The 26,251-nt window shown below is 38.9% G+C and overlaps 2 protein-coding genes across 5 annotated transcripts in view; both read right to left on the bottom strand.

Moving 5' to 3' along the window:
- LOC133420783 (uncharacterized) overlaps positions 1-3,195 on the bottom strand; it is an 89,255-nt gene extending 86,060 nt beyond the window's left edge. For 3 of the 4 annotated variants that reach the window (XM_061710610.1, XM_061710608.1, XM_061710609.1), the window contains exons 1-8: positions 2,908-3,195; positions 2,472-2,735; positions 1,761-2,006; positions 1,568-1,678; positions 1,332-1,347; positions 1,154-1,245; positions 902-952; positions 663-722 (exon numbers count right to left, since the gene is read on the bottom strand). In XM_061710610.1, the coding sequence (XP_061566594.1) occupies positions 663-722; positions 902-952; positions 1,154-1,245; positions 1,332-1,347; positions 1,568-1,678; positions 1,761-2,006; positions 2,472-2,735; positions 2,908-3,187 (1,120 nt within the window). In that variant the 5' untranslated portion in view covers positions 3,188-3,195. The remainder of the gene's footprint in view (positions 1-662; positions 723-901; positions 953-1,153; positions 1,246-1,331; positions 1,348-1,567; positions 1,679-1,760; positions 2,007-2,471; positions 2,736-2,907) is intronic. The other variant, XM_061710611.1, reaches the window with a different exon arrangement.
- Positions 3,196-5,589: 2,394 nt separating this feature from the next.
- LOC133420473 (leukocyte immunoglobulin-like receptor subfamily A member 6) lies at positions 5,590-7,707 on the bottom strand. Its single transcript, XM_061710167.1, has 5 exons — positions 7,644-7,707; positions 7,271-7,306; positions 6,811-7,077; positions 5,980-6,249; positions 5,590-5,882 (listed from the first exon to the last, which is right to left on the bottom strand). Exons 1-5 carry the CDS (start codon positions 7,681-7,683, stop codon positions 5,590-5,592), a joined length of 906 nt encoding a protein of 301 aa, XP_061566151.1. The 5' UTR covers positions 7,684-7,707.
- Between the last annotated feature and the right edge of the window lie 18,544 nt (positions 7,708-26,251).

Consider the following 26,251-nt stretch of genomic DNA (forward strand, 5'->3'; position numbering starts at 1 on the left):
CCACCCTGTCACTTCATTTACATGGACGAGGCTGGCTTCAATCTGACAAAGCGCAGAAGACGGGGTCGAAACCTTATTGGACATCGAGCCACCATTGATGTGCCAGGCCAAAGGGGTGGCAACATAACTATGTGTGCCGCAATATCAGATAACGGTGTGCTGACACACATTCCACTGATGGGTCCATACAACTCTGAACGTGACTAATGAATTTGACTGTCTTATCTGTACACAATGACACAATGATTAAACATTCTGATGGCACTGACAAGTATATTGACACAAAAACTTGCTTTTGAGGGATGGACTAAGGATTTTGAGCAAGAGACTGGCTTTTGCAGGTGATCCACAGTGTTTTGCTATTTGTTCAAACTGTTTTGAGAAATGCACTTGATCTTCTGCAAATTGCAAGAATGATTGGAAAAATGTACCAAAGTGATTGAGAAAAACTGTAATAGTAGTAGAACGTTTTTTTTTTTTTTTTTAAATAACAATCAAAATCTGTCCGAACTGAAACAAAGCTGTGATGCGTGTCTGCAGTAGTGAAACTGCACTTGTTTAAAACTTGAACGTTAAAAGAGATTGTTCTATGTATTTTGATAGATAGATAGATAAATAGATAGATAGATGGATGAACTTCTGACTGGTGCAGGTGACTCTACCTGCAGTTCTTGTCTTCATATTGATGTAAACAGCGTCCTCCTCTTGTTTGTGATGATTCCCTGTGAAGATAAAATATATTTTTGTGAAAACAATCTTAGTTTCATGTATTCATGCTCATGGTTTTTAAGCTAATTGTTCATCTGAAATATTTGGTCAATTACAGTATAAAAGTTATTTTGGACACAGCCTGACGTTAGATGAAGTATAATTTAGTAAATGTTTGGAAGATGTTCTGTACCAGTTCCAGTATCTCCAGAGGGTCTGATGGTCTCATAGACATCAACAGAACCTGCAATAGAAACATGTTTATTTATTGAAGTCTCTTTAATTGTAGTTCAAGTTTAATTGATTTAAAAAGTTCCTTGTGAAAATTTTACATGAATAAACTCTGGATATTTTTGGTTGTGAATAATATTTTTTCTCTGATGACCACAAAACAAAACACAAATGAAAAAAACAAAAAAAAAAACAAAACAGTTTATTTTCAGACCGTGGAGAAGAGAGTCGTATTCAACAGTTTCAGGCTGGTTGACTGGTTGATTTGTGGTGGAGTTCTGACTGCTGCTGTCTGACTGGATCCACCTAAAACACAATAAACACAGTTAAATAAACACAGAAAAGAGAAGAACCGATGATTTATGGATAAAATGAAATAGATATGTACCAACCTGATGCAGCATGAATCTAGAAAATGAGACAAATGTTTCAGATAGTTAAGTTGTGTGTTTTTCCAGAGTAAAGGTTTGTATAATAAAATCAGTATATATCCGTATAAATTATGACTGACAGCATTTGAAAACTAAAATTAACCCTAACCTGGAGGCACATTAAAGAAAAAGCTATAAACGCATGCTTTTTTAATTATAAGTGAAATCAAGTTATTTAAAAGAATAAAAGTTCTCACCTTTTGACTTCTTGTAGAGACACAACAGCAGCAGAAGAAAACTCAGTAGAATTACAGGAACCAGCAACCAAACCAGAAAAAGAAATGAAGAACTCTCTGTTCTGGACACCGCTGTAAAAAAAGAAGAAAAAATAAAAGGTTTTTTATAATCCCTCTGTACCTGCAACCACAGAACAACTGAACATTTACTCACATTTTACTGCCATCCAACTCTGTGGTGAAACGTTTCCTGAATGTTCACACTTGTAGAAACCTTCGTGTGACCGTGACACTGCAGAGATATTCAGCTCCCCTCTGCCATCATTCGGGATAGGTTTGTCATTGTGGTAGAAAAACACACTGGAAAGTAGATTTTGTCCTCTCAGTCTGCAGCTCAGACTAACAGAAGCTCCTTCAGTCACAGGATGGACGGGGTTCACCAGGATGATACCGTCATTATCTGGAAAACATGAACATTCAACTTCTGATTAGGATTTGTTTCAGGTCATGCTTTAAATTATTTAAATTGTTTATTGTTTTATTTTATCAATGAATGAAATAAAGAATAAATAAATAAAAATAAATAAATGAATTATCTTTTATATTATTGAATGCACATTCAGTTACATATTTAGCAGTTTTTCTAAACCACAAATGAGGAACAATAATTATTCTGCTTTTTGAGACATTAACATTTCTACAGATTTCAAATTAAAACAGGACTTGAAGATTAAAGATTTGAAATTCTATGGAAGGTTTAGCAAATGATCTACTAAATGTACATTTGTATTTGCAAAACATTTTCTTGTTTTTTTAATCAATCACCTTAAACTGATCAGTGAACATCCAAGCAACCTTAAACATTTGATACTGATGATAAATTTGTCATAAAGTCTCAATGATGAAAAACTGTGATGAGACTCACTCTGTCCAGTGATGTTGACTGCGTTGCTGAATGCTGATCCAGACTCACACCAGAACACTGTATTACTGTGTTGCAGTCTATTAATGACACATGTTGATCTGATCATTGTCCCCCAGTAGGAACAAGTAGTCGTGTAGTTGTTAAGAGTCGACCTTCTCACTCTCCACTCAGTCGAGTTTCCCTCACAGGTCAGTGAGACAGAGTCAGAGCTGAAGTGTTGAACTCTGTCAGGACTTACTGTGAGAGACGCTGAAGGATGAGGATCTGAAAAACAAACCATCATGAAGGATCAGACCTCATGTATCATTTATACATCTGTAACATTACAGGACCTTAAACATCCAGAACCAATAAAAGACAGTCTGTAGTTCAAACAGCAGCAGAAAACATCAGTGTTGACAGAGAGGGAAAACAATAAACCAGTCTAGAAACTGACCTGCAGACCAGACCATCTTAGTCTGACTGTAAGGAGTGTAGATCACTGGGTCTCCTCGTCCAGCTCTACATGCATATCCTGCTGTGTGTGTCTGTCCATCAATGATGTAGGAGTCCTGTGCAGTCCCACTGGTGCTACCAGGTAGCAGCTCATAGATGCAGGACAGATTTGGTAGTTGAGGAAGAGCTTTATACCAGTAGAAGCTCCATCCTGCAGACGGATGTTTGACCTCACAGCTCAGAGTCACTGAGACTCCAGGACTCAGCCATGATGGAGACATAGAGAGGACAGGTTTGGATGCTGTTGGAGACATTTGCTGTTATTGAAGATAGTTTATATGAAACGTCTATCCGTCAAAGATAACATTATTCTGTCTCTGTTAAAATCTGTTCTCATTATACCACAACTGGTGGAATAACATGTCACTCACTTTCTAAAATTGTCAAACTGAAGGAATCACTCCAATCTGTTGGTTTATTTTTCATTCTGCCTTTACACTTGTAGGTTCCATTGTTTGATGAAGAAACTGGATCAATAGTGAATACATTTAGATTAGGTGGTTTGTTTGAGCTGTTGGTTGTCCATTCATACTCCCACTCAGTGTCTCCTCCGTGGATTTCACATCGGAGTGTGATCTTCTCTCCTCTGTATATCTGAGGCCAGTTGGGGTGCAGAGTCACAGCTGCTCTCAGTTGAGCCTTTGGTTCATCTGTCATGGAGATGAGAATAAAGATGATTTGTCTGTTTAATTGTAATGAAAGACACCTGCTGTACATTAGAAGATGACAACAGAAAGCTCTAACACCAATTACAAATAAGATATTCTGGTAAGAATCATGTTGAGTTGAATGGAGTGTCTGACTCCGCCCCCTAAAACCAGCTGCTATGAACAGAGACATAAATTCACGGTTAACAAGGGAGATTTTCTTCTTCATCCAAAATAAAATAAATCCATCCATCCATCCATCCATTATCTATACCCGCTTTATCCTTTTCAGGGTCCCGGGGGTCTGCTGGAGCCTATCCCAGCTCATTTCAGGTGAGAAAAAAAAAAAATAAAATAAAGATTTTGTTAATAACCTGCTAACTCGATCTCTCTCTCTGGGTCAGGTGGCTCTTGGTTGAGCTGCTGTGACATCGACGGAAGCATTCCACAGATCCCGATTTTCGGCCATTCTTGTAACTGCCCCTAGGCTCTCTCCCGTCCATTCGGTAAGGTCAACTTCCCAGGTTCTTGCCGGTCTCCCTCTGGATCTCTTCCCTGCCGTGATGCCCTGCATGATGGTTTTCTCCAGGCTGTCATGTCTGATGGTGTGGCCGAAGTGCTTCATCTTTCTCCTCCTTATCTGCTTCATCAGCATTGGGTTTGTTCTTAGTTGTTCTAGAACCCAGTCGTTGGTCTTGTGCTCCCTCCATGACACACGCAGCAGGCGTCGGTATGTCCACATTTCAAAGGCTTCGATTTTCTTTGTTGCTTTCTTTGAGAAAGACCAAGATTCACTGCCATAAGTGGCAACTGCGAAAGCTGTGGCCCTGACTATGCGCAGTTTTAGGCTTTTGCTGACTTCTTGGCTCTTCCATATTGGTGTAAGCTTCTCCACTGTGCTCCGGGCCATGCACAGTCTTCTACTGATTTCTGCCATGCAGTTAGCTTCCGTTGTGATGGTGGATCCTAAATAGACGAAGCTCTTCACCTCTTCCAGTTCTTCTCCATTGAGCGTGAAATTGCTGAAATCTGTCCGGTTCTTGTCCATCACCATGATCTTGGTCTTCTTCGTGTTCAGGAGTAGCCCTTTTTCTTCGCTCAGATGTTGCACGTGGGTCAGTAGTTCCATGAGGTCTTTTTTGCTTTCGCATAGCAGTGTTGTGTCGTCTGCGTATCTCAGGGTCTTAATCAGTCTTCCTCCAATCTTTATTCCGGTGCTTGTGTTTTCCGTGGATTCCCTCATGATGTTTTCCGAATAGATGTTAAATAAAGCTGGTGATACAATACAGCCTTGTCTCACTCCTCTCTCAATCGAGAACCACTCTGATGTTCCGCTAACTCGATGAACTTTTGAAAAAAAAAAAAAAATTACATGTACGATTGCTGTATAAGTCAATGTAATTATTACCATTGAGGGAAAAAGAAGGATTGAATTATCCATCTAAGACTTAAACATGTCGTTCGTGAATACATAACTCGATAGGAAGATGGGAAGTGCAGGAGACTGGAGGACAAAGTTGACAAATCACCAGGATTTCACAAACCAAAAATATGGCAGCACACAGATAATAAAATGAACAAAATGAATTATTATTTGTTTAAAAAAATGTATTTTTAAGAACTTGGAAAAATCCTTTCAAATACCATGTCAAGATCTTTATTTTTAAACTTTATATATTTTTTTTTTATACAACAAAGTATTAAGTTGTGATCAGTAATTTGTTGGATACATTAAACACCCTTATTGTCTTGATTGAACATCTTTGCTGGTGAGAACTGACGTCTTTCAAAGTTACCCGTCATTCGAAAAAAAATCACTTCTTGTTGAGCCTAAAAGTTTGATTTAAGTTTGTTTTCTAAACACTTGAAACATCAAAATGATTAAAAATATGTTACAGTTTCTGCCTCCTTTAGTGTCAACCGTCAGGGATATGAAAAATAACATCTTTATACAATTTATACGTTGGACCAAACATTCACAAACATGATTTACCTGATAGCAACAATCTGAAGGCTTCACTCGTCTCTGTTGAAGAATACGGGTCGTCTCTGCGTCTGCTCTTACATGTGTAGTCTCCACTGCTGGACTCAGAAGCAGTGAAAGTCCATGTTTTCTCATATCTCCATTGTGTAAGTGAACCAGATCTTCTCCATCCATACTCCCACTCAGTGGTTTCACCTCCCTGAACCTCACATGTCAGAGTGATCGTCTCACCTCTGAATATCTGAGGCCAGTTGGGTTGTCGCATCACAACAACCTTGTTTGTAACTGTTTCCACATAAAGAAACAAGAAATCAAGAAAATAAAGGTTACATTTTCACTCTTTGTGAAAATATTCATATCTAAACAAACTTAAAGAACTTACAGGTTATCACACAGATTAATTCATCACTGATATCAGTGTAGAAGGTTGGTTCTCCTCTTGATCCTATGCACCTGTAGATGCCTCCTTGTGAAACTCTGATAAATCCATTTACATCATTTGTTCTGACTTGAACTTCATTTGTGTTCGAGGTTCGTCTGAACCAGACGTATTTCCATCCAGCAGAGTTCTCCACAGAGCAGCTCAGAGTCACATTTCTTCCTACTGGTGTGGTTTTTGAGACTTGAACCAGTCTGGGTTTGGGTTGATTTGCTATTATTAAAAACATAAACATGATAATTATAAGCATTAAAGTAAAATATGAGGTAAATTATTTTAATTTTTCTTTTTTTTTCTTTGTTACAATCAAAATATGACAAAAATGCACAAGTTTAAAATGTGAAAAGACTTTAGCTGCGTTTGACAGCTGAGAACATTTGTGAGGACTGAACACCTCAAAACATAAAGTTTATATTGTTATTAACAACAAAAATATGTTCATTAAAACCAGAAAACATAAACTATGAGGTTTTATTTGTATTAATGATTTTATAACCTCAATGCACCGCTTTTAGAATCATGATTTAATTTTGCTATTGATACAAAGATCAATAATTTATTTAATTCACTTCTTTATTTGACTCATTTAAAAAAAATTCCGAGATCCTGCTCAACGTTTGATGTTTCAGGTTTTTCCAAAATAACTAACTTACAGATGTGAAAATACATTTAAATCTGTAATTGATAAAACCAAAAGTAATATGAATATATGAGCAGGACTCAAACATGATAATCATAATAAACGTATTCATGCTGATGAAACTGAGGACTTACCTGATACAGTTAAAGAGACAATATTACTGTCCTTTGTTACATCTGAGGATCTACGTCGACCACGACACTGATATTCACCAGTGTAAGAGGTTTGCAGAGAATATAATTTGTAGGATTGGTGTGTATCGTAAGAATCAAGATCCCGACCATCCCTGATGATTTTATATTCCCAGTCATCGTTTCTTCCTTCCCTCATGTCACATATGAAGGTAACAAACTCTCCAACAAAATAAGTCGACCAACTGGGTTCAATAGTCAGAACAGCATCTAGAACAACACAAACATATAATCTGTAACGTACAACACTTTTATAAACTTTTATCATCTCTCTGTTCAGGTACGTGCACTGAAACCATCTGGTAGATATAAAACCAAACAAAGTGACAAAGGATGTGTCTGACAGTGATGTAGCAGGTTGAGATTAATCCAACAATAAAGAAAAAAGTGTAAAAAGCATCACCTTGAGCTCGTCCGGTGTAGAGGAGAGAACACAGCACTGCAGTGAAGGTGGGAATTACAGAGATGAATACACTTATATAACTCTCAAAATCAATATAAGATTGCAGCTGCTACTGTTTGATGTACAACATAAGAAAGTAAGATGTACAACTGCTGGTGAATAGCTAATATAAAACCATAAACAGTCGTCTAGAATCTGAATGAAGTTTCTACCAAAAACTGTCTAGAAAGCAACTACTGCATGTTGATAAAAACCAAGAGTTTCCTTTTTCCAGCTCTCAACACGTCTACAAATGAGTCTTACACTTCTCTCTGTTAACATGTTTCCTCTGTTTGTATGATCTAAGCAGAAAACATCATCATGACATACTCACAGAATAACTCAGAGAACAAAGTGTGCCCCATCTTCTTCATCAGATCTCAGTCACCACTAATTCTTGGTGGAAAGAGAAAACAGTTAAACACAAACAAAGAACAAGAAAAAACTGTTAGAAAACCAATGCTGCATCATGTGTCCTGTAAATACTGAACGTAACATTTATTCTAACTTCTATTTCTGTCTTTGCTTCCTTCCTTTAAGACACAACTAAACACACTTTGACCACACCTCACTTTGACATGTGGACACGTTCTCTGTTGGAAACGTAGACTAGATATTGTTAGATTCTCTGTCATGTGAATATTTCCTTTTGCTCTGTTGGTGAGGGAAATTCAACTGTTTTGGTTAAACTCTGACAAATTAAATTTCTTGTGCAAAGACGATGCAACAGTTTTGAGACGCAGCAGTTTAGGAATTACTTCAAATAATGAATAAATGTCGAACTTTAAATTCATGTGTTCATCAGTGGACTGAAAAATAAAAACTAATATTTGTGTTTACAGAATCTTCATGTTTGACATTAACAGTGAATATTTGTTGATCAAATCAAATCAAACTTTATTTGTATAGCGCTTTTCACACAAATAAAAAATGCAACACAAAGCGCTTTACATAAAACTTAATAATGACCCCCCCTCCCCACACACACAGACAGGCTCACACTAGTACATGGCTGAGCTCTGAGGATCCAGGTGAGGAAACGGTATCAGGGAGCCGTCCACGCCAGGAGGTCTCATAACCTGCAACCACAAGGGTTTCCTCCACAGAGACCATCCCGGCCCGGACAGATAGAGGAGTCCACACCACAGCGGTGAAGCCGTGGTGCAGAGCTCCACAACCATCCAGGACAGAACCACCCCCAGGACGACACCCTGCAGGCCAGAGTCACTCCCAGCATGGAGGCTCCCCATGAGGAAACACTGGAGCTGAAAGCTACAAGAAAGCAGGATAACATAGGCTATGAGGTTAAAATACACACTAAAAGAGTTTAAAAGTATAACACAAAATCCTAAAAGTAGGTATAGAAAGCAAGACCTGCTAAAACAAACATGAGAAAAACTTAAAACCATAAAACTTGGGTTAAAACAACAAGAACAGCTAGTTTAAAACAAGGGTATATGAGATAGACTAAAAGGAATCAGCTAAAAGCCAATTTAAAAAGGGGAGTCTTGAGCCTGCTTTTAAAAGCATCAACAGTCTCTGAGGTTCTCCGGCAGGTTATTCCACAGACGTGGGCCGTAGTGATGAAATGATGCCTCACCGTGGGTTATGGTTCTAACTTTGGGAATGATTAAAAGGCCGGTGCCGGAGGATCTCAGGGTCCGCCAGGGTTTACAGGGTAAAAGCAGATCAGACAGATAAGAACGCCCGAGACCGTTAAGAGATTTAAAAACTAATAAGAGAACCTTAAAATCGATCCTAAAGCGCACAGGGAGACAATGCAGCGATTCTAAAACTGGTGTAAGGTGAGCCCGCCTTCTGCTCTTCATCAGCACACGTGCAGCTGAGTTTTGTAGTAATTGGAGACTAGAAATGCTCTTTTTAGGAAGACCAGAAAGCAGGGCATTACAATAATCAATACGACTGGAAATAAAAGCATGCATCAGAGAGAGAGAGAGAGAGAAATGGGCGGACTCTGGCTATGTTCTTATGGTGATAAAAAACTATTTTTGTTGTGTTTTTGATATGAGGAATAAAATTAAGCTCAGAGTCAAAAATAACACCCAGGATCTTTACACAGTGTGATGGTTTAAAAACTTGTAGTTTTGGTAAACGTTTATCTCTCTTGGCTTCAGGACCAATAATTAAAACTTCTGTTTTGTCCTGGTTGAGCTGTAGAAAGTTCTCTGCCATCCATGACTTTATATCTAAAATGGATTAGCAAAGCAGCAGAGAAACAGACTCCTGGTACAAATGTGACCATGATACTGACACATGCTGTCTGACAGTTCAATACTTCTTCTACCTGAACTAGTGGAGGCAGATGGATCCTCCCTGATCTGGTTCTGGAGGTCTCTTCTTCTTTAAAAGGACTTCCTCTGTTCCTCTTGTCAGACATTTTTATAATAAATTGGTATTATATTCATCTCAGTTGAATACGATGCCGAACTGGACTGTATAAAACTTGATTATATTTTAATATAACAAAAGATAATATAATCAGACTGAATTTGTTTATACTGTGCTTTAATTTCAATTAAAGATTTAATTTTATTTGAATTTAACTTGTTTACTTTCTCTATAAAGTTTCCTGAGACAAAGTTTGTAGTAGATGGAAGTTTTACAAATAATTTCAATTAAAGAAATACATTTATTAAGGCTGCTGAATATCATTGTTAAAGTCAAATATGTGGAATAAACAAAAAAACACATCTTAATAGAATAACTGAAGTATCAATAAAGACAGTTCTTTTTCTTTGTCACTGTATCGTACTCACTGATATCAACGCAGCATGATGAGTGTTGTTAATCCACGACCTCCACCAACAGAAAATCTGCTCTTCATCAAGTTTATATCACAAAACTGAGCTTCAATAATGTAAAGTATCTCATCAGTTTGATGCAGGAACGATGTACTTCTCTGTAAGTTCTGGGGAAACTCTTCTTTTTACGTGTAACCATGACTTCAACCACAGGAAGTGAAGGAGGACGAGCTAAACAGAAATAGATTGATGAAATGAGAGAGGGAGGAAGCACTTCTGACACCTCTCTACTTGTTTCTGATACTTTACTCAGGGGTACTGGATGACCAGGGTTGAGAACAAATGTTTTAGATGTTGTAATGCATCAGTATACCTGACTCTAATTAATGGTCATCATGTCACCAAGGTCTGCATGATCATTTGTATCATAGTTGTGATGAAGCAGGAAACATCTGAAACATGCAGGACAGTGGCCATCGAGGACCAGGATATCCCTGATCTAGCTAATGGTTGAGCCGACTGCGATTATCAAAAGTGATTATCAAAAGATTTGATATTACAAATACGTATCTTAGTGTATAACTTCATTTAAAATGGTACAAAGAAAATCCTCCCTCTCATTGTTTTCAAGTAAGTGAAATCAAACAACACCAAAAACATCTTTTGAAGCAGATCGTGCATATGTTTATTTCTGCTGTGAAGTTGACTTTTTAATTTTAGAGCAAAAGGAGATTGACCTGTTTCTGGATCGAGTCCCCGGAGGCGAGGCGAGGAACTGCAACTTGTATTTACTTCTGCATTGCCTCAAACTGGAAGTTAGACTGGTGTTAGGTGGGCGTTTGTGCAGTGCAGACCTTCTCCACTACACAACTAACTTTGGAGTTAAAACTATATCGTCACATTTGAAATGAAAAAGCCAACTATTAAACATTTTATTTACTGCTTTGTACTGACCATTTCTTTTTTAAAACCCTATATCTGTCTATCATGCTTTTTATTTCCAACATGGGATGTTTTGATGTCTCTTTAAAACACTTTGAATCACCTTTTTCTTGAATTGTGCTATACAAATAAACTTGGCTTGCCTTTGCCATGAAAGAACAGTTTTATGTGCATGAAAAAATGTCAGTAAGTGTAGATGATTAAAAATATCATCCAATAGTACACCTCTAGAAACCTTCCACAGAATAAGTAGCCTTGTTTTGTTTAATATTTGTCATCTAAGATACACAATGCACTAATAATTGCAGGGTAATGTGTGTATTTTATTGCTCGAGTCCCTTCCAAACAACAATTTGTGGACGTGACTAAAATATTTGAGAACAAATTATTCAGTATCTTTTAATTTCAGTGTCCCTGTTTAAAAAGATCTGATCATTTCAGGGTCAAGTTGCTTGTGTGTGTGTGTGTGTGTGTGTGTGTGTGTGTGTGTGTGTGTGTGTGTGTATATGTGTGTGTGTGTGTGTGTGTGTGTGTGTGTGTGTGTGTGTGTGTGTGTGTGTGTGTGTGTGTGTGTGTGTGTGTGTGTGTGTGTGTGTGTGTGTGTGTGTGTGTGTGTGTGTGTGTGTGTGTGTGTGTGTGTGTGTGTGTGTGTGTGTGTGTGTGTGCGCGTATGTGTGTGTGTAGGTGTATTTTATTTACAGTTTATCAAACATGAGAAAACTAAAGCTCAGATCAAAACGCTGATCTTCAGCGATGTAAAGCATTTCTTTATTTCAGTGTGGAAGTAATACTTTCCTGCAGATTATGATAAAATGTTGTTTTTTCATTGTGGTCATGAGTTCATTCACAGGAAATGAGGAAAGAAGAAAAAACAGAAACAGTGTGGTGAAGTTAGTGTGAGAAGATATATTTCCACCTTTGTTCCTGTTGCAGCAGAAAATTCTCTTCAAAAATGTTTTCTTCACAGAGAATCAAACATTTATTTGAATAAACATGTATTTTTTACTTTAGTTTAATCATGCATCGGTACACGGGTCAGCTGGGTTCATCAGAGGCTACGTCAGCATCTTGAAACATTGAGGGATACGTCTCCATTAATTGACAGTTTAGACTTCATCCACTAATTAAAATATGATGTCAGGTTTTTAAAATCAACCAATGATTACAAAAAGCAGTCATCTGATTACATGATTGCTGCCAGTTCTTTGTATAACTGATAAACCTGACTAGTCATGCTGTCAGCTTGTTCTTCAGTTGTGTGACAAGAGCTGCAGACTGGTAAACTGACTGTCCTTCTTCACCTCTCTTTTTTACTATGATCTCACTGCTCAACTGCTCTGCTGTCTCTTGTCTCCATCATGAAAGACAGATGGATGGATAGGTAGATGGTGTCAGTAGCTCATAGAGCACAAAAACACTACACACATAAAAAGAAGAACCCTCAGGAGTCTGGGGTACATTTGACCGTTTTTGACTAATTTTGAATTTAACTTTATATTTCACCTTTAAACGGTCGACGTTGCCTCGTTTGGTAGAATTATTTTCAGTACAACCTCACCTGTTTGAAATCAGACGTGATTGTGTTGTGTAGTTGTGTACATGTTTGACACTAAAAGGCAGGCATCGTCTTTGAGGGAAATGGAAATGTTCCTCTCAGAGAGGAAACCATGGTAACCTCCTGCAGACACAGTGTGAACATGAACTCCCGCCAGAAAGTCCCTGCTGGGGTTTGAACCAGGAACCTCTTCACTGTGAGGCCACAGTGCTGATCACTGGCCTGCTGTGCTGCTGTTTAAACTTGGTTTCAAAGTTTTCATTTTCTCATATAAATATATATATACTTTAAAAGTACATATTTAAAAATGAAGTGTGCAACCCCAGAAGAAAAGGTGCACTCATGTCAAAGGGCGCTGTGGTCAAAGCAGCTTTATTTCTGATAGTTAGTTAAAGGAAGGAAGTTGTGACGGCCGTATCCATCACAAAGGTGGTTAGGTAATACCCAAACATCTACATGTGTTAGGTTTGTTTGTTTTGAGTTTAGCATTTGTTGTATATTGTGACATCACACTGTATTGTGAGTGAAGTGCACACATTTAGCGCACACTGTCTTGTCTAGATAAATGGCTACTTTTCTTTTGTCGTGGAGTTCAGTGGAGCAAGCGTAGGGACTGACGAAGCAGACAAAACCACCATCTGTGATGTCAAATGAGCTTGACTGTGTTAGTTTCTGTTAATTTTCTGTGTTCCTCCCCCATGTTCAGTTTTTGGCTTCTTTACTCCAGTTGAACTTTTCATCATTAACCAGAGGAAGGCGCTGTTTACACTGATGTAGGTAGAGTTACATCAGTCAGTGGGTCTGTCTGCTGCTTTAGTTCATATTTGAAGATTTCTAACGGACTAAACTGACCTGAAGGGTTAATGTTGCAGTCGCTATAAAAGCTGGTCAAATGCAAAGAAATGCAAATGTAAAGAAAGAAACTTGAAGGCTTCCTTTATTTTTTTTCAACAAAGTAAACACTGAACCATAATTTTTGTTTCAACATTTTATAACTATTCTACCATTTGTAAACACATAATTTTATAGTCAGATTTTGTCATTTACATGAAATATCTCACTTTTATTATCAGGTAAAGTCGCCCTCTAGTGGTCACACGGAGAAGCAGCCTGACATGTTTTCATTTTTCTGTGGTTTTTAATCTTAAATAGAAGAAAACACAGTTACAAGAGCCTGGTCTGGAGGTGAATTATAATAATTGATACAGAACTAGGAGGAACACTCAGTGTGGTCCAGATCTACTGAAAAACAAAACAACCAACCAGTATTTTTAGTGAAAACACAACTGCTTCACTTATTTTATTTTTTTAGATACATTGAGACGTGGGGTCTCATTTCCAAGAAACACCTGTACTTGTTTGGTAGAACAAACAATAAAGTACAACAATGAATAAAAAAAAACAACTACAATTTCAAATCAAATCATTCATAAGCTCACAAGTTCTCTCTGTGCTTGTGTGGGTTTTCTGTCCTGCTTCCTGCCACAGTCTAAAACCACGTGTGTTAGGTTAATTTGTGATAGTAGATGATGTGTTCAGTCAATCAAGAAGTCCAGGATCCAATTACAGACTTGAGATGTTAGATTCAGGATCTTGAGCTTTCTGAAAAGCTTTTCTGGGAACAGTAGTATTGAATGCTGAACTGTGATCAATGAACAGCATCCTCACACATGGGTTTCCAAGTGCAACGTCAGGGAGATGTTGACGTCTGTGGACCATTTGCAGCGGTTTCCAGTAAAGTGAATCCAGTAACTTGAGACAATGAAGACAAAATTATGGGTTTATCTTCAGTCTGAAAAATCGGGGGCCCACAGGATGGAGAGTTGGGGTCCTCAGAGAACAAAACAGACTTCATTAAATGCATCTTTACACTGGGACACGGCACCAACAAAATAACTAATCTGGACATATTCATATAGCTGCCAGAAAGCACAGCTCTGAAATATTTATGTGAAAAACCTGTCCTACATTCTGTATTATTAAATGAAAGGACAATCAACCAAGAACTGAGAGAATAACTTTGTGAAATCAATTATTTACATTTTGTATCAGTTTTACTGCAGATCTCCTGCCTGCAGAGCGTTTCTGCTGCTGTCTTACCTTTGTTTCTATTTACCAGGACAAGTCTCATCCAGAACTCCAGAAATCAATGTCAGTACTTATAAGTTCAGTGTAAGAATGAATGTGTGTTTTAGAATAAGAATGTGTGTTTTCTATTTCAGTCCCACGATTCAGCATAACTTTGAAATGTCGAGGTCACATGGTTATAAAGTTGTTGAAAAAAAACTTCAGAAACATAAAAAAATGGCGTCTGTGTGTTTGAAGTTTCATGGTCACGTCAGTGAAAGAAATGTCTGTTTACTTTAAGTTAGGTTAATACTAATTTTTTATTTAAGTATGAATAAATAAAATAATAATCTATCTTTAGGATAATAAACACAATCCAAATTGAAAATCATGTGATGGACGAGTTTTGGAATCTTTTCATTTAAAAGTTAAGCACCTTGGAAGAATTTAAATTTTTATAATATCTTCATAACATCATATCGTCACATCTGGTTGAAACATTTGAATAAAATGTTGATCAATAGAGAAATTGATCAGAACCAAATATGAATCAGTTAGTAGTTCACCTGGAGAGTTTAGCTACAATTATAACAGAGCAGCCAGTTTTCTTCATGCTGCACATGAACACACGTGAGAAATACAGTTTAATATAACTTTACTTTAGATAAACATGTTTGCATGTAATTTAAGTCTGATGTGATTCAAACTAAAAAAATGATTAAGTTAGTTTTTCTAACTTTTGATCATGAGCTCAATGATGAGATCAATTATAACAACTTTTCTATGAAGTTTATGCTGAAACCCGACTGGGTTGTTGTTGCATGTAGTAATTATAATAAACTATTTAAACTGTGACAGCGATCTGACAGTATCATTGTTATTTAAGGACTTAATTGAAACATAAAACAGTTTAAATGACCAAAGTCTTGAAGTTTTTTTATTAAACCTGAAGCCAACAGATTCTTTTCTTTCTTCCTGCAGGAATATTAATCACATCTTTTTAGTTTTTCTTTCTTTGTTATCAACAAGCTGCAGGACTGTTTGGACGGTGTTCATAAGAAGTTTTCTATAGACTCGTCCCATCTGTGTCATTTGTGTCTCCTCGTCTCCTCTCCTCCGTCCTCCTGCCTGTGATCCAGGTATCAAATGTTTTGGAGGATGTTTCAATTCCTAAAATGTTCCTGGAGGAGAAACGAGGTTTGTTGGAGGAGATATGAGAGAGGATGAACCAGTGAATCATTTGTAGAAGTCCGTTCAGCATCTGTAACATCTAAAAGAAGCATGAAACACTAATCTCACACTTGAATCTGTATTAAGACAATAACACAATATATGTTGTGTAGTAAATATTTTATTAATTACTATTGATACATTTGTAGATGATTAAAGAAATAAAAACATTGTCTTCTTGACACTGTAAGTGTCACAAGGTGTGGTGTTGAGGACCCAAACGCAGGAGAGAGAGAGGGCTGGAGGCAGGAGTTCTCAAAAAAACACAAGGGTTTATTCTATAAAGGGTAAAAACAAAAGCGCTGATTGGCAGGATCAAAATTAAATCACGTACACAGGGATCGAAAACCAGGAGCACATGGAGGGAACAAACAGTACGGACCGACAGGGAACAAAGGAATGACAAGACCAGATATACACAGGGGATAACGAGACACGACGAGACACAGGTGCAGACACAATCAGGGCAAATGGGAAACAGGAGGGACAGAACTGAAACTCAAACTGGGGGGAAGTGTCAAACCCTGACAGTAAGACTATGATCAGCTACATTGCTCATAACAGTGTTTTATATTTGAGAGTACAAAAAATACACAACCTTTAAAAACATAAAAATACAAAAACTGACTGATAAAATAAAGTTAAAGAATGCATAAAACAATTAAGAAGAGAATAAACATGAAAAATAAAAAAAGACTTTCATAATTCCTCCACAAGTAAAAACAAAGTTCATACAGTTCTAATGTTATAACAAAAAATAACAAAAATACAAGATATAAATTTAATTGTTGATGTCCAGAACAAAAGATGCTGACTTCAAAACTAATATATCAGAACACAAAAGATAACATATTTCAAACATTTGTCTGTTTCTGCATTTTGACACAAAAAAACACATTCAGATGTAACTTAAACTGAAAAGTGAAATAAACATATTTTGACCTTCAGGTGAATATAAACTTTACATACGTTTTTTCTGTATTTTTTTCTTTTTCTTTATTCTGGTTGGATGACATCATCAGTCTGGAGTGGGGTTTAAACGGAAAGCAGCTGTTAGGATTCATTTACAGCAGAAATAAAGTAATAATATTCAGGTGACAGTATTAAAAGGAACCCTGGCTATTAAGACATGTAGGTCTTAAAAGATAAATGTTGGTATCAATTATAACAATGTGATATAAAAAACCTTTTTGATGTCTTTGTTTTTATAAAATTTGAAAATATAATTTAACTCGTAGGTCGCCATTGTTGTTTACACCGCAATGCATTCTGGGTAGTGACGTCACACGGTTGCACCTGCTGGCCCCCGTCAGCCCCCGGGTCTGGCACTCAGAAGGCGCGCCGATTTTTCCCAGTGGCCAGCCGCGGTACTGCAACCAAAAATCCCATGCGGCCCAGAAAGCTTTTTTCCCATAGACCGCAATAGTAAAAGAGAAGCCTCTAAAACTGTTCACAGGACACCTCCAGCTGTAATCCCCGGCAATTACTAATCTTTGTATTCTATATTTTTAAGTCATGGACTTTATATCCGTCAAAAATGTTTTATAGCGGCCAGAAAAGTAAAAGAAAAGTCTCTTTCTGGGCGTGACGTCACGGCTGACGTCACAGCCGTGTCCGTGCATTCCACGGATGTTTTATATTAATATATATTATATAATTATATTATATTAATACATTAATAATATATGTAATGCTATACATGTAATAATATACATTAATTAATATATTATATTAATACATATTATATTAATATTCGCGGCATTGCCCCGGGGCATGATGGGAGGCCCCAGAGCATCATGGGAGGTGACTCAACTGCGCATGCTCTATGGGCCGCTGTATGCGGAAGTAAACCCGGAAGTCAGAGATTTTTTCGGCGGATGCGCTGGCTGAGCAGAATGCATTGAAATGAATGGGCGGCCATTTTTGACGTCCGATCCAGTTATTATTATAGATCCATGGCCCCCGTACACTGTTTTGACTGTTCAACGAGATAATCCAAAGGATAAACATGTCATCTGTTCAGCCATTTCAATTTGAACCCGAGCACAAGGTCAAGGAGGAAGACAACACTGAAAACCCATCTCAAAACGAGCCAAATGAAGACCAAAAAAGACGGGATGAGGCGAGAGTGGGACAAAATCCCAGCAACTGCGTCTCAATGCAAACAGAGGAGGAGAGCGTTTGCTGTCAAGAGCTCGTGTTTTTGTCAGCAGCTGTTCACTTTAAGCTATTGTGTGATAAAACGTATTCCAATATCAATAATTCTGGAGATTATTAGCATCCACCGCTGTCCTATGCTTTATAAATCATTAGGACAGTGGCGCCGCCAGGATTCAGTTTCCTAATAGGCACAGAAACAGTCCGTCCACTGCTTTATACGGCTAATTTCAGGCTCTCACTCCTGAATATTACACTATCCATTAGGGAGAGGATAGGTTGGTTGGCTATTCAGTGTTCAATAAGTATTTCAAAGATCTTTTTTCCTCAAACAAAACTTTGCAGTGACAAATTGGATAAAGTGCGCACGGCGCACTATGGTGACAGTATTATGCGCATCAGAAACACAGATGAAAACATAAACATTATGGTGTCAACGCATCAGAAACACAGATGAAAACATAAACATTATGGTGTCAACGCATCAGAAACACAGATGAAAACACAACTAAACATTAAAAGTGACAGCGCACCCAGAAACAGATGAAAACACGTCTAAACAGGTGGCGGCGCAACAGAAACCCAGATGAAAAGGCAGCTAAAAACATTAAGAAAAAAAAAAAAGATCAAAGTCGTGCGCATCTTACCAGTGCATTAAACTGTATATAATGCAGCGGCGCAGCCAGCCGGAATCCTGTACGCACTGTGCATACCCTTTTTTTGAAGGATTTATTTTTGGTACGTGCTGGGTCCACCGTTTGATGACAGACCAGAGGCTGAGGGGACTGGCCCGGGACTTTGACGAAACGGGAGGCGCAGACTCAAATAGGCAAGAACATCTTTATTTAATTTAATGACGCGCAGATCTGGCTGGGGTTTTTATTGTAGCATCGGCTATCTGCTAGTTGAAACGTGTGGTCGGTTAGTCTATCTGAGTTTTATGGTGTTTTTATAGTTCATGCTTTATGGTGCGGCACTTTTTTTTTTTTTTTTTTTACTTTTTTGTAGGTGCGCCGTCACCTTAATGTTTTTAGCTGCATTTTCATCTGGGTTTCTGTTGCGCCGCCATCAGAAACACAGATGAAAACACAGCTAAACAGGTGCACCTGTTTAGCTGTGTTTTCATCTGTGTTTCTGATGCGTTGACACCATAATGCGCACTTTATCCAATTTGTCACTGCAAAGTTTTGTTTCAGGAAAAAAGATCTTTGAAATACTTATTGAACACTGAATAGCCAACCAACCTATCCTCTCCCTAATGGATAGTGGAATATTCAGGAGTGAGAGCCTGAAATTAGCCGTATAAAGCAGTGGACGGACTGTTTCTGTGCCTATTACAAAACTGAATCCTGGCGGCGCCACCTGTCCTAACGATTTATAAAGCATAGGACAGCGGTGGATGCTAATAATCTCCAAAATTATTGATATTGGAATACGTTTTATCACACAATAGCTTAAAGTGAAGCTGCTGACAAAAACACGAGCTCTTGACAGCAAACGCTCTCCTCCTCTGTTTGCATTGAGACGCAGTTGCTGGGATTTTGTCCCACTCTCGCCTCATCCCGTCTTTTTTGGTCTTCGTTTGGCTCGTTTTGAGATATGTTTTCAGTGTTGTCTTCCTCATTGACCTTGTGCTCGGGTTCAAATTGAAATGGCTGAACAGATGACATGTTTATCCTCTGGATTATCTCGTTGAACAGTCAAAACAGTGTACGGGGGCCAGCAGGTGCAACCGTGTGACGTCACTACCCAGAATGCATTGCGGTGTAAACAACAATGGCGACCTACGAGTTAAATTATATTTTCAAATTTTATAAAAACAAAGACATCAAAAAGGTTTTTTATATCACATTGTTATAATTGATACCAACATTTATCTTTTAAGACCTACATGTCTTACAGTTTTTCTCAGTCGCTTTGGTGCTATTCTCAGATCAGAATGAAAGTTCTCATAACTATTAGTTCAACCTCCACAACATGTAGTCCTTTGTCCACATCATAGTAGCAGTTTCTCCTTCCTCTGAACAAATTGCAAATGCTTTTGGACATGTATCAGTTGCTCTCATACAATTCTCTGCTGTTTTACAACATTATCATTTGTTTATGTCATGTCAGTCAAAATGAACTATACTTATGGACGCTGAATAGTCATTTCCTAAAAAACTAATAGTTCTCATTTCATTGCTTTAGTCATTACATCCAAAATTGTTGAACAAGTTATCAAATTGTGTCAAGCTAATTTACTGTAATACCTTTCTTTATCATTTTTTCCTGGAAATCTCTCTAAATTGAACAATTGCTCTCAGGTGAACTTCAGTTTTCACTCATGAGGAGGTGTGTGAAGCATTTAGTTGCAACCAATGACAAGCCACTTGTCCACAATCACTCAGGGCTGAATCCCATGAACCATCACTTGGCAAGCATATATAGACCGAGCAAGACATGTGTACCATTTCTACAATTCTGTGACACAGAAATGGAAGGTCAGCATGGTGGAAGAGGGGTGAGGATGCGGGGAGGAAGGGGAAGGGGAAGGGGACAAAACAGGGGAAGAGGGGCAAGAGGCCGAATACATACGCATATTCCTAATGAAATTAGGGCTACAATTGTGGACCATGTTATCAATCACGGCCTCACAATGGCTGAGGCTGGTGGGAGGGTGCAGCCAAATGTTGGAAGAACCACTGTGAATTCAATCATTCAAACATTTTGAAGGGAGAACAGGTATGTATAGTATTTGACAGTAATCCAACATCTCATACAGTAATATCTCATGTTTACTGTGCATTGGTGTAATTTTACTCTGCACCACATAGGATTGAAAGACAACCTCACAGAGGTGGAAGAGGTCCCCTTTTTACCCCGCAGCAAGAGGAAGCCATTTGTGCAATGGTGATTGCAAACAATGCAATAAGGTTGAGAGAAATTCAAAGCGCTGTCATAGAGGATAACAATGTATTTGGCAATATTGAATCTGTGTCAATTGCTACAATTGATAGAGTGCTCAAAAGAAATGAAATGCGCATGAAACAATTGTACAAAGTGCCATTTGACCGGAACAGTGACAGAGTGAAGGAGATCCGTCACCAGTATGTACAGGTAAAACATGTCTTCTATGTATACTCTAATTTTCAGCACTGTAAACTGTTTTACTTTGTGTAGTCCCATGCAGTACACTAGCATCTCTCTCTCTCTCTCTCTCTCTCTCTCTCTCTCTCTCTCTCTCTCTCTCTCAATAAAGCGTGTACTGGAGCTGGAAGCAAGGGAACCACTGCACACATTCATCTACATCGATGAGGCGGGTTTCAATCTGGCCAAAGGTAGAAGGCGTGGAAGGAATAGAATAGGACAGAGAGCAACCACTGACATCCCAGGCCAACGCGGAGGAAATATCACAATGTGTGCAGCCATCTCGGAGAATGGAGTCCTCACCCATATCCCACGCATTGGTCCATATAATACACAACACCTGCTCACTTTTTTAGACTCTCTTTACAGGGATATAATCCCCGAGAATGAGAGGGGTGGAGGCCAACAGAGCAATTATGTCGTTGTATGGGATACAGTTTTTCACAATTTTTTTTTTTTTTTTTTTTTTTTTTTTTTTTTTTACCTTGTTTGCACACATATTATTGATTGATACCATGACGGTAGAAACCAAAAGTGTATATATGTGCATTATTACTATATGTAATATATACATATATATACGCACACATATGCGTACACATACATAAATATACACATACAAACCCAGTGTTTTTTTTTTTTTGGGGGGGAGGGGGTGGGGGGGGTGACGACATCCACTGCCAATCCAGGAAGCAGGAACACACGGAGACACACGTCAAGCACTGGAAATCTGCAACAAAAAACCACAAACAAAGCACGAAACCGGCACGGAGCCATCCAAAACACGAACAGCAATCGACCTAAATCTTGAGATCTGATCGCAGTCTGAGCTAAGCTATCGCTACCGCTACCTAAACCCAAAAACTAGAGAGCCAGCATGCAGGTGAACAAGCCAGTGTGTATGTCTATGCGCGTGTGTGTGTATGTATATGATCATGCATGTGTGTGTGTGTGTGTGTGTGTGTGTGTGTGTATGCATGTGACTAAATGACTATATGTGTGTGTGTGTGTGTGTGTGTGTGTGTGTGTGTGTGTGTGTGTGTGTGTGTGTGTGTGTGTGTGTGTGTGTGTGTGTGTGTGTGTGTGTGTGTAATAAACCAAACAAAGCTCCACCTGAAGTGTATCTATAGTGGGGGAGGGGGGGGAGCAACCCCGCCACCCGCGAGACCAGAGGCCGACAAGGAAGAGCCCGGAACCCAGGCCACCGGCAACCCCACAGAGGGGAGAAGTAGGAGGGAGGCAACCCACCGCCTGCGAGGCCCCCCCCCCACCCGGCGGCGGCCGAGGGGGCCCGCGGGCGGGGCCCCCACGGCGCGGAAAGAAGCAGCCAGGGATCCCGCGGCGGCGGACCGCGACCCAGGCAATCCCCGGCCACCCGGTCCGGGCCGGACACGCGGCCAGGAGGCCCTCACCCTTCAGGCCAACGACCCCCACCCGGCAGGGGGCCAGCCTGCCCGGAGAGACAGAGCCGCCCCGGCCGCCGACGCGGGGAGGCGCACCCGTCCCCCACGAAAGTGGCCCTCCAAGACCAGAGGGGCGCCCCGCCGCAGAGGCAGCGGGGGGGACCGGAGATGGGCCCGGAGAGAGGGAACCCCCCAACAAGGCGACACCCGCGCAGGCCCGACAACGGAGGGCCCCAGACCCAGGCATCCCATTCATTCATCCATTCACCTATCCGATACCTATACTAATAATAATATAATATACTATACATAATAATAATAATAATACTAATAATAATAATAATAATAACCATCTTTGTATAATATAATATTGATAAATTATTTTCACAATTTAGTTTTTCACAATTGTTAACACACAAAAAACGAAAACTTGGCACAATTTGCACAACCATCACTTTAAGTACCTAATCAATCAACACAATTTACACTACATCACACTCCCTTATCTGCATTAGACTCTGACTTTCCTTCTTTACACTCTGTTGTCAATTTCACACAACCTTGTTGTCAAAACACTACACACAGTGTTTAGTTGTTGGACACACTTATCACATCAAATCTCAAAGCATCAACCTACAACACACCTTGTTGTCAAAACACTACACTCAGTGTTCAGTCGTTGCACACACTTCTCACATAAAATCACAAAGCATCAATCTACAACACACACATAGTCAAATCTCAAAACATCCACGTCTGGTGAGCCATTTGCAATCAGGACTGCACTATCAAAGGGCCTTGAGAGCAATGTTTTATCCAGTTTTTCTCCTTACCTTGTGCAACGCTGCTACTGTGTACTGTTCATCGTGCTTCTAATGTGTATTGTTGTGTGTTTATTCTATGTATTTTCTGTGTGTGTGTGCACTTGTGCACTTGTGCACTTTTGCCCAAGACAATTTTCCCCTCATGGGACAATAAAAGTATATCTCATCATCTCATCATCTCAGGTATACGAACGGAACACACAGACCAGGGTCACACTGCTCCAGGCCATGGAGGAGGCTTGTGCCGATGTAAGTCCTGAGTCCTGTCAGGGCTTTATGCGCCACTCAAGGCGTTTTTTCCAACGCTGCCTGGACAGGGAGGACATTGCTGTGGATGTGGATGAGGCCCTCTAGCCAGATAGAAACCAGAGGCATGATGGAGGGGGGGTTTGAGCAGGCCAGTTCACAGTACATTTATGTCCAAAAATGTATAAAAGAAAAATAAATAAAACATTTTTTGGCTGCATATGTTTGTGCTGTTTTATGTTTGACTATGACAAAAGTAGGCCTACACAGTAATCTTCCAAAAAGATAAATTGATTATTCTCAATAGTCATTGACATCCATGTGTGTTCCATTTCTATGATTGTGTTTTCAGTTTTGCACTTCATTGTGCTGTGAATGCTTGGTGTGTGTGCAGTAAATGCTTAGTTGTGTGTACCAAATGAATGGTATGTGTGTATCATTTGAAAATATGGCTGTGTGTACCAAATGAAAACATGAGCTCCATTTTGGGAACAGTTAAGAGATTTGATGGAAAAGAGTCTTCCTGGAGAAGAAGTGACAGGGTTTAGCATTTTGTGTGTGATGTTTTCAGTTTTGTGTGTGCAGTTTTGAGAATGCCGTTAGGTTGTGAAAAACGTGTGTTAGCAATTGTGAAAAACTGTAATGTCCGTTTTCACCTTTCACCTCTGGTCAGGCAGTGGTTTGCTGCACATGATGACAGGATGCTGGTCGAGTATCTCCCTCCCTACTCCCCATTCCTTAATCCGATTGAGGAGTTTTTTTCCGCTTGGAGGTGGAAGGTTTATGACCGGCGTCCACATACACAAATGGCCCTGCTAGCAGCCATGGGTGCAGCATGTGACGACATCACAGCAGATTCATGCAGAGGGTGGATTCGCCACTCCAGAAGATACTTTCCTCGTTGCATTGCAAGGGATGATATCCGTTGTGATGTAGATGAAAATATGTGGCCAGACAGACAGGAAGGTCTGGATGTGCCAGAATGATTTACTGTACCTATGTTCAGTTAGAATATGTACTGCTATAGTGTATTGTTCACATTTGTGCACAGCTTTACCAAAAAGGTGTTTCTTATGTTTGTTCTACAGTAAATTAGTGACTGTAGTGTATTTTTCTTTTGCACAATGCTGTAGAATTGCAAAGAGCATACAGTAAAAATGTGAAACATACATATTCAGTGTCTTGTACTCAGTTACTCCCCTAACTACAGCAATGTGTAACTTTACTGTAGTTTTCAAATGGCTGTACAAGTAGTGTATAGTTCTGCCTTGAGCATTTTCAGGTAGTGTCACCAAGTCCTGACCTTTTTTTTTACATTAGAAAACTCTTAGAGAATATAGTGTCCTAATGAAAACATGACAAAGCCATTTGACTATCATGCTCATAAACGATGGTGACAGGACTTCTCATTTTGACGACACTGACAGTTTCATTGACATGAGTACTTGCTTTTGAGGGATAGACAATCCATTTTGAGCAAGTGACGCGCTTTTGCAGGTCATCCACTAGGTTTTGCAGTTTGTGATAATTGTTCTGAGAAATGCACTAAGTGTTGTGCAAATGTTAAGAGTGATCTGAGAATAGCACCAAAGCGACTGAGAAAAACTGTAATAGCCAGGGTTCCCTTTAAGAAAAAAAGAGAATCGAGCGATATGCAGTGTTTTCATGTTGTTTTTCTTCTTTTTTTTAACTGCACATGAGCAAATTGCACTAAATGAAATTCAGTTTTTGTCACCAAACTGACACCTGGGCTGATTAACTTTTTATCTCATTGTGTGACTCATATTGTGCATCAGTGTAAATCTGTAAATCTAGTTAAAATCTGTGGATTACGTGATTCAGTAAAGACAGAGGAGACTCTGAATGTTTTATTGAGCAAACCAATGAAACACAATGATATTTGCAACACTTGAAACAAATCATTTTCTACACAGCATCAATGAGTCATCAATGTGTAAATAAAGCAGACAGATTGTTCAGGGTCTTAGAAGTGCGTGATTTGACATCTTCCACTCTGCTTCCATCTTGTGATAGAATGTGGACATTCATTAATGCAGCTGACGAACTGAACTGATGACCCACAACTACCTGCAGGACAATGATACTAACACACATTTAAACGGTTTAGATCAATATTTTTAGAATATTGTTCTCTCAGATGTGAGTCACTTTGGATAAAGGCGTCTGCTAAAAGACAGTAGTATTAGTAGTAATAGAAAGGTTGTTTTTTTAAAAATAACAATCAAAATCTGTCCGAACTGAAACAAAGCTGTGATGTGTGTCTGTCTGCAGTAGTAAAACTGCACTTGTTTAAAACTTTAAAGTTAAAAGTGATTGTTCAATTTGGCCTTTGGTTGAGAAGTTATTAAGGAGGCTTTAAAACTAGTTTCCTTAGAATTGGCTGTATTTTAAGCCCTTTATTTACAAAAAGAAAGAGAGGATGGATGGATGGATGGATGGATGGATGGATGGATAGATAGATAGATAGATAGATAGATAGATAGATAGATAGATAGATAGATAGATAGATAGATAGATAGATAGATAGATAGATAGATAGATAGATAGATAGATAGATAGATAGATAGATAGATAGATAGATAGATAGATAGATAGATAGATAGATA

This window comes from Cololabis saira, chromosome 20 (genome assembly GCF_033807715.1).
Source record: "Cololabis saira isolate AMF1-May2022 chromosome 20, fColSai1.1, whole genome shotgun sequence".
Lineage (NCBI taxonomy): Eukaryota > Metazoa > Chordata > Actinopteri > Beloniformes > Belonidae > Cololabis > Cololabis saira.